This window comes from Trachurus japonicus, unplaced genomic scaffold (genome assembly GCF_045865225.1).
Source record: "Trachurus japonicus isolate A0001 unplaced genomic scaffold, Traja_1.0 AP029894.1".
NCBI classification, from domain to species: domain Eukaryota; kingdom Metazoa; phylum Chordata; class Actinopteri; order Carangiformes; family Carangidae; genus Trachurus; species Trachurus japonicus.
This window is the reverse complement of record NW_028220027.1, coordinates 3,341-12,454: the sequence shown is the minus strand read 5'-3', so window position 1 is coordinate 12,454 and position 9,114 is coordinate 3,341. Positions and strand designations below refer to the sequence as shown.

At 39.4% G+C, this 9,114-nt stretch overlaps 1 protein-coding gene across 1 annotated transcript; it reads right to left on the bottom strand.

The window, feature by feature from the left end:
• Positions 1-569: 569 nt before the first annotated feature.
• LOC146960861 (uncharacterized) lies at positions 570-2,329 on the bottom strand. The gene is made up of 3 exons (XM_085771991.1): positions 1,587-2,329; positions 1,003-1,221; positions 570-777 (listed from the first exon to the last, which is right to left on the bottom strand). Exons 1-3 carry the CDS (start codon positions 2,324-2,326, stop codon positions 570-572), a joined length of 1,167 nt encoding a protein of 388 aa, XP_085628117.1. The 5' UTR covers positions 2,327-2,329.
• Positions 2,330-9,114: the final 6,785 nt, after the last annotated feature.

Here is a 9,114-nt window from a genome sequence, read left to right as displayed (position 1 = left end):
CTGTTGTTAAAAGGCCATTTGGGACCTGTAAGTAATAGTTCACCAGTGAGAGTGCATCTGTACAATGTTCAAATCAGTGCAGTTGGCTACTTGCATATCTACTTCTCAGAGCGGTGTCCTGATTTTTGTTTATTGTTACGGTATTGCTGTTTCCTGTTTTTTTACAGCTCTACATATATTTCAAAAAACAATGTAAAATCAGAACAAATGCTTTTTGTAAATTGTTGTTTACTTGAACATTGAATCAGAAAATAAATACAACTGTAAGTGTAATATGTCTCCATTTCACTTCCACAATTAAAGTTGCCAAATCTGAAAATTCAAAAGAACCACTTTTTTGGATATTTTCCTATAATTTATCTCTTGAAGCAATTTGTAAATTTTGGATCACATTTACGAATGGGAAGTATTTTTCAAAACTCAGGCATTTATAGTCCACCAGTCATGTACTGATAAGCATTAAGATGCATTAAAGCAAAACACTAAATAAGGAAAATATTGTCTTAATACGTCCATGTTAATGTGGGATACCTAAGAAAGGTAGAAACAGGGGTTCCAATAGTCCATATCTATAGCCCAGCTATTTCCTTCAGAGTGATGTACAGTTCTGAGGCTGTCTTCCAGTCTTGTGGCTGTTGTAGTCCGTGTTGTTGCACTGCCTGCTGTAGGTATTCCTCGATGTCTGGATCACCGCTTAAATCAATCACTTGCCTTGCCTCAGGAAACACATCCAGTTCCCTGTCTTCAACAGCAAATCCACAGTCCCTTGAACCAAATCTGCAAAATTAGATGAGAAATGATATAAAGGACAAGGTTTGAAGTGGTCATTGTTAGATTTGTTTGTTTGTTTATATACAGATATTTATAAACAATGTTAGAAACAGATAGCTTCTAAATTCAACAATGGATTATACCAACACATACAATTGTCCAAATATATTCCAGTTTAGGCTATACCACAACACCTTACATTTTTTTTGTAATGTATATGATAATTACTACCTGTGTGGCAAGAGATACAGTTCATTCGGAATCCCTCCTGGACATGATGCATGTCTGCTTGGTCGAATCCGGTGCTTGTTCCATAGGTCCACACATTCATCCAGGTCTTGCTGCAGAACATTACTGAAGCAAAATCTCAGTAAGCACTGGTGTTCGTGGGTTCCATTGAAGAGTCCAGAGTCTCTTAGGTCTCCAAACAAGTCCATCCAAAACTGAGACCTGTGGATGCATTATAATAAATAATAATAAGTTATTTACAATGATTTTACAAGTGCTCAAAGAGACTTACATACAAATAGCACTTTTTAAATGTGGATACATCTTAACAAAAGCGCAGAGAAATCATAATGTATATCATGATTATTACAACAGTAATGATTCAATAACTTTGGGAAAGATATGGCTTCCTATGTTATTTGGCTCTCGCTTAGTGTTGAAGTGGCCTGAGTTAAACAAGAACACTATCACAGTGACAAATACGGAGATTTTAATAATAAACACTGATCAGTAGAATAAAGACAAAGGTGATCACTATACAGCTTCCACTGTACTTTTCATCCATCAAACAACACAGATTTACCAACCTCCCTCTTCTGAAAAAAGACCACCATGACTCGATGCGCTGATTCGATGTGGATGAGCCGTAACTGTGGCTAGACGAGCCGGCATAGTGGTCCATATGTGCGTGACGGAGGGTACACTGTATGGCTGCCATGGTACCATTTTCTGTCCCGAGGTCCGTTCTCAGTCTCATTGGAACCACACCAATACTCTTCGCACAATTAATGTAATTGTGAGCGATGACGGATGGATTGTTGTTTGTTGGTCCACAAACGAGCCACATTATCTTCCTCGAGAAGCCATCGATACACCCAGAGAGAGCCAGGCCAAATGGTTTAAGCTTATCATAGCCATCTACGTGCCAAATATAGTTTGGACCCATGGAGTGATACGTGCGCCTCGTAAACCTCCTGCGTGTTCTCATCGCCGTCCCTCGTGGATTCAGATGCTTCAGTAGCCTCATCACGACATCACGTTTAACACGAAGCCTGTGCTTTTGCTGAAGAACCTGCCACATAGTCCGATAACCAAAGAGTCTCCCTGGTCCTTCCAGCTCTGTTAGAATGGCACGCCTCACCTCAGGGAGTGGGGAATAGTTCCGTCTTCTGTACAGCCCCGCTTCTTTTAAACGCGTCTTCAGCGTACGCAGACTCATGTTTACGTTGTGATAAGTTGACAGCATGTCCAGTATCACTTCATACTCATGTCCGGCATCAAAGTATTGCTTGATAGCAGCGTGTACCTCCTCGTCTGTGGCGCTCATGTTTTCGAAAAATGGAAACAAACCCCGTCTTTTCCGGTTCAAAGCACGGACCAGTTCTTTTGTCCAATCAGAGACTATTCATGTCGCCCGAGGGTTCCTACCTTTTCCGGTTTGGTTAATGTTGTTGTGTTTTCTCTTTCTGTGTTGTGTTTTCTCTTTTTGTGTTGTGTTTTCTCTTTTTGTGTTGTGTTTTCTCTTTTTGTGTTGTGTTTTCTCTTTTGCCGTTGTGTTTTCTCTTTTTGTGTTGTGTTTTCTCTTTTTGTGTTGTGTTTTCTCTTTTGCCGTTGTGTTTTCTCTTTTTGTGTTGTTTTCTCTTTTGCCGTTGTGTTTTCTCTTTTTGTGTTGTGTTTTCTCTTTCTGTGTTGTGTTTTCTCTTTTTGTGTTGTGTTTTCTCTTTTGCCGTTGTGTTTTCTCTTTTGGGGTTGTGTTTTCTCTTTTTGTGTTGTGTTTTCTCTTTTGCCGTTGTGTTTTCTCTTTTTGTGTTGTTTTCTCTTTTTGTGTTGTGTTTTCTCTTTTTGTGTTGTGTTTTCTCTTTCTGTGTTGTGTTTTCTCTTTTTGTGTTGTGTTTTCTCTTTTGGGGTTGTGTTTTCTCTTTTGGGGTTGTGTTTTCTCTTTTGCCGTTGTGTTTTTGCTTTTGCCGTAGTGTTTTCTCTCTTTGTGTTGTGTTTTCTCTTTTTCCGTTGTTGTCTGATTTGCCGTTGTGTTTTGCACTTCACGGCCACCGTACCTTGCCGCTGAAACTGCACCTTGCCTTTGCCCCTTTTCCCCCCATCTCCATCTCTGACTGTGAGGATTCGTGAGTACACTAACACATTGCACGTGCTTTTTTGTTTGTGCTGGTTAAAACCCAGTGAAGTGGCCATTCGTTTCCGGCCTCCACGCTCACAAGCATCGAACGGGCCTGCAACGTTTTTTATTTTCATTTACATTTAATAGCCCTGTGTGAATGTGTGTGTGAGTGTGGGCTGTGGACATTTGAATTGACCTGGTCACTTTGTTTTTACATTCTCTCAGTGGGTTTAACCGTGGTCATTTGCGTCTCAAACTTTCCAGTGCATTATATGAGAGTTTTGAATACTGTTATAACTGCATACTTAAAGGTCAACAGTGAACTGGTTACATATTTTCTAAATCCAATTCGTAACATTGTAATAAATATTTTTGTTGTTTCAACTAAATCCTGTGTTGTAATTATAAGGGTAATACTGTTTGGATAAATATAAATGAGGTTAAAGTGAACTTTTATTATTTAAAGGGGAAGTACCAAATTTTGTGTTTACTTCTTAAAAGTTATTGGAGGCACCGCCAAGTTATTAGTGTGACTGCTGAAGCAGTCACACTATTGTTCTTCTGTTTGGCCATTTTCTTCCGCCTTTTTACGGTCTTCTTCTAGTCCTTCATACTTTGTGCTATTTCAACAATTCATATATCAAAATGTGCAGCTTTTTTTGAACTTTATCGGCATTACTTTTCTCTTTTTAACTATTTATACTTTTTAAAATATTTAACTTTTTCACAAAAAATCTCACATTCATCAAAGTCTCAACCTCTCTTCTTGACAACTCCTCTGTAGTGTAGGGGTTAGGGTAACTGCTTGCCAACCCTAAGGTCACTGGTTCGAATCCAAGGGAAGAATTCTTCTTATGTTATGTTGAATTCTGCTCTCCTCCCCCGCCTTCAATTGGTTACAGGTGTTTGTTATCTCCTTGATTACTCATACCAGTTTGCAGCACATCATCACATTACAATGAATGACAACAGTTTTGAAAGCAGTGTGCTCTCTGTAGCCGAGTGGCAGAGTAAAGGTTTAGTGATCATATGGTCATGGGTTCGATTCCTGCCTCAGTCTTTTCACTTCATTGCTTGACTTTTGATTCCAATTATTCAGCTGTCATTGGACAGTCTTTGATTCCTCATAGTATAAAGCTCATTGTAACTCAGGTTCTCTGTGGCCATATGGTTAGTGCTCAGCCTGAAATTCACAGACATTTTCATTCTAAGTCATTCAAGCTTGACTCTCAAGCTTTCTTGATGTTGACAGTGTGCAGATTATTAACAGACAACAGTCTCTGCAACTGTGTGTGCACTGTGGCCTAGAGGCAGAGTGGAAGTCTAATGACCATGAGGTTGTGGGTTCGATTCCAACCTTGGTCAAACATTTGTATGGTGATCACTGCTTGCACTATTTGCTAATTCTGCAACAGCGTTCAGTTGCTGTCAGCAGTCACACCATTTCCATTCTTGGAAATGCTTTTTCTAGTTTTATTTCACTATCACAGTTATCACAGGTAGCGCCATCTTTAGACGAACTCAGGCCCCGTCCCACTGTACTACAACACCCCAATTAGTCAGTATTTCCTAGCTACATGGGACTATCTATCTATCTATCTATCTATCTATCTATCTATCTATCTATCTATCTATCTATCTAGCTATCTAGCTATCTAGCCTATCTAATGTAATAGCATCATTGATATAAACACCATAGCTGATATGATGCATCTAAATGGAATGGAGGTGTAGATGGGGTCAGTGAGCAGGGTCTTGCCTCAAGGTTATGGACATATATTGGTACAGGTGCATGTGCATGTGTGAACAAGATTATTAGTGTAGCAGTCACACTATTGTTCTTCTGTTCGGCCATTTTCTTCCGCCTTTTTACGGTCTTCTTCTAGTCCTTCATACTTTGTGCTATTTCAACAATTCATATATCAAAACGTGCAGCTTTTTTTGAACTTTATCGGCATTACTTTTCTCTTTTTAACTATTTATACTTTTTAAAATATTTAACTTTTTCTGATTTTTTTCAGCTTTATAATGTGTGTGTATTGCGTCTAACGAGCAGAGCTAGAGTGGTGCTAGAGTGGAGAGAGGCAAAAAAACATTCTAGAGTTTTTCTGGCTAAACTGTCAGCACGGCCACAAATTAAACTCTAGACAAATTATTTTCTCCAGTTTTGTAGCCACACTTGTCTTCTGGCTAAAATTCTGGTCAAAAATGCAAAGAGACTTAGATAACAATTTAAAATATTTTTTAAATGCAGCCAGGGAGCTCTCTGCTCTCATTCAGCCCAATGCATTTTTTTCACAGCAGCAGGAGAAGGAGCTCAACTTTGTAACTAGCTGTTAAGTGCTTTTTAATTCATTTTAATTCACCAAAAAATAGTCACAGGTCACAAAAAAGTCCTCTTCTTACTTGGTGTGGCTAATTTATACTCATTTCTCTTTATTTTAAGCATCATTGAAAAATCTCACATTCATCAAAGTCTCAACCTCTCTTCTCCACAACTCAGTCTGTAGTCCAGTTGGTAAGATGGCCGCTTGCCAACCCCAAGGTCACTTGTTCGAATCCAGGCTGAGCAATCTTGTTATGTGATGTTGAATTCTGCTCCCCTCCCCCACCCTCAATTGGTTACAGGTGTTCGTTAAGAGACGCATTAATTGCTACTGCCACCATTTGCAGCACATTATCACATTACAATGGCAACATGCTTATGTCTGTGCTCTCTGTGGCGAAGCGGCAGAGTAAAGGTTTAGTGATCATGAGGTTGTGGGTTCGATTACTGGTCCAAATCTTGCCTCAACAACAATTATAGTGAATTATTTTCCCAGTCGTCCTCTGTTGACTTCTGATAACTTGCTTCATGTTGAAACTGCTGCTCTCAGCCTGAAATTCACAGAAATTTTCATTCTAAGTCTTACTTGGTGTGGCTAATTTCTGCACTTTCCTTACCTTTTTTTTTAAGCAGGAGCCAGTGATCCTCTTATTAAAGGTTTTCTTTGCCCCTCACATACTGTCTCTGCCTGTAGCCTAGTGGTTAGCTTGCTGAGCTGGAGACCTGAAGGTTACTGGTTCAAATCTTGCCTCAATAACAATTATAGTGAATTATTTTCCCAGTCGTCCTGTGTTGACTTCTGATAACTTGCTTCATGTTGAAACTGCTGCTCTCAGCCTGAAATTCACAGAAATTTTCATTCTAAGTCATTCAAGCTTGACTCTCAAGCTTTCTTGATGTTGACAGTGTTTCCAACAGGTGCAGCTTTGGGCTCGTTAACTTCAGAGTGAGACAGAGTGCAGATCATTAACAGACAACAGTCTCTGCAACTGTGTGTGCACTGTGGCCTAGAGGCAGAGTGCAAGTCTACTGACCATGAGGTTGTGGGTTCGATTCCGACATTGGTCAAACATTTGTATGGTCATCACTGCTTGCACTATTTGCTAATTCTGCAACAGCGTTCAGCTGCTTTCAGCAGTCACACCATTTCCATTCTTGGAAATGCTTTTTCTAGTTTTCTTTTACTGTAAGAACATGGCTTCTAATTAACTTCAGGTTTTTGTTTTTAGTTAATGTGCCACTTTTATAAAAAATGAATAAAATAAAGTCAAACAAATTGTCTGGCTCCAGCTGTGACTGAAGCACAACATTCACTTTGTTTGTGTGTTACTAATTACTTCAAATGGTTTTTGAATATTCAGCCAAAAGAGGGCAGTACTTAGCCGTGCTGATTGCAAAGCCAATCTGTGACGTTGCAGTGATGAGCTCTTCCTACTTTCTCACTGCATTTGAGCTTCTCTCTCTCTCTCTCTCTCTGCAAAATCCGTTTGGCAAACGTGTCTGCAGTATGTACAATAAGCTAAGTACACAGCAATCTATCGACTGCTGTGCCCACTGATTGGATGAGTTGTGTACTTCAGCTGAAGGGAACACTGTGCCGGTCTAACAGCTGTAGGGTTTTTTTCCCCCCGTCATGTTAAAGTGGTGAGGCTCCAGCCTTTCGCTGCATTATTAATGACTCTTTTTCTGGCATCATCTTCCCTCTCTACCCTGAAAACTGTGGGAGGAGGAGAGAAGCATCAATCTGATGGTTTTCAACTGTGAAGGCCTCCACCTGTCACTAAGCAAAAACACATACAGAACACACACAGTATCCATCTATGTTTTTTTATTTTTATTTTACAGAAGCACCTTGGTCACAGCTTATCTGAAACATGCAGAGATACACACTCACCACCAGGAATCATGACTGAGGCCAAGTGGATGCAACATAATAAAAGACTGATCATCTCAGTGCAACCTGAAATTATGGAAACCTTAAATTGTGTCAATCATCTATAAATGTAAACAGCAAGTAAAGATAGTAATGCACAACAAGAAAGAATGCATTTCTACATTAAGGGATGTCAAGAGGAATCTGAGATAGATAAACCAAAATACTAAACATATTCCTTTGGCCCTGCAGGGATGTCACCTCAAATTTACTGCAGAATTCATGTCAAAGATGAAGCATTAAAAATATTATATTTATGTCTTCTATTTTTTTTTTTTTTTTACCATTTTGGGAAAAAAAAGACTGTTATGTAAAAGGATTTGTACAGACTGATAATTTTTACCAAAATAGAATTGTCCTTAAGAGCCAATAACAACCATATGTGTTTTCCTCATATGTATTTGTATGATACTGTATACGTGTGTAGCCTGTATAGTGCATAGTGTATAAAATTGTTACAACACATATCTGAAAATGCCAGTCACTGCAGATGTAAACTCATCCCTGGTGGAAACGTTAATGTGTCATCTTGGGCTATAGTATTTGCCGGCTGTGAAGCCCTTTCTGAGACGACTGTAGTAGCGGCGATGCTGACACTGACCCTATTCCATCAATCTCATATTAAAAACGCTTCAAGCATTTAAATATTTCAAAGAGCTCCTCGGCTAACACCAGAGAAGCTCTGAGCCCCTCTCTCTCTGTGTGTATGTGTGTGTGCATCTCTTTCCCTCTGACAAACACTTCTTTAAACTGTTAAAAAAGCAGTTAAACTTGGAGCTTATGGCTGGTGACTGAACACCAAACACAGGAGTGATACACACTGAGGTGCACGAGTTGAATCACACATTTCCCTGCATCTCTCTCACACCCTGTCACTCCTCAAGAATACTGAATTAAATATACATGCTCTGTATATATGCACACAGAGGCTGTATACTGTATAGGATTTATAGAATGCAGAGCGGAGAGCGAGCGTAGTGGGGAATATATCATCACATTGTTATTCTATGATGTTTCAGCTGTGCTGCACTGGGTGCGTGTCACTGTGTGCTTTACATATGCCGTCTGCATCAAGTCTCCAAAGGCTGACACAACAGCACAAGACTCACACACATACACACATGTTAAAGTACAAGACACGACTCTGAGCGAGCATTTGTTGATGTGTTTACTGTATTATGATTTCACATTTTCCTTTGACCGTGGTTCTTGTATTCTTCAGAGTTTCAAATTGCTCTGTGGGTTGCGGTTTAAAACATTTCAATATAAAAAACCACTTGAAGAGAGACTGAATGAAGAGACTGTCAGAAAGACACTCAGAATGGCACCAGATGAGACGATAGAGTCAGGCTGGTCCCCGCGGATCGCGACTGCAATTAATAATGAATATCTAGGATAGGGTCAAGGGAAGTTCAAATGATTCATCTAATCTCTGCTGAGGGTGTCAGATATGTAATATAGCATATTATCTCAACAAGTAACCACTTCACTGACTCTAGAGTGTGTGCCTTTTCTTCATCAAGGAATTAATACCATATTCTTAGGTATTGTTGCCTGGAAAAAATCATTAATTAACTACAATGGCCATTTAGCGGCTGCTTGGAGGCCTTCAATATATTGCATGATCTTTATGAGCAGTTGGAGTTTATATTAAAGGGATATAATCCCTATATAGTTTTAGGAGTAGGTTCATTATCTTTAATTTGTCGGTGCAAGCTGTTCTTAGATCGGCGGGGCAGA

Bases quoted from the DNA above. Each gene is read 5' to 3' on its own strand.
- LOC146960861 (XM_085771991.1), bottom strand. From the start codon at position 2,326: ATGAGCGCCACAGACGAGGAGGTACACGCTGCTATCAAGCAATACTTT. The intron at 1,222-1,586 runs GTTGGTAAATCT...ATGCATCCACAG, and splicing joins TCTTTTTTCAGAAGAGGGAG to GTCTCAGTTTTGGATGGACT. The intron at 778-1,002 runs GTAGTAATTATC...CTAATTTTGCAG, and splicing joins CTGTATCTCTTGCCACACAG to ATTTGGTTCAAGGGACTGTG.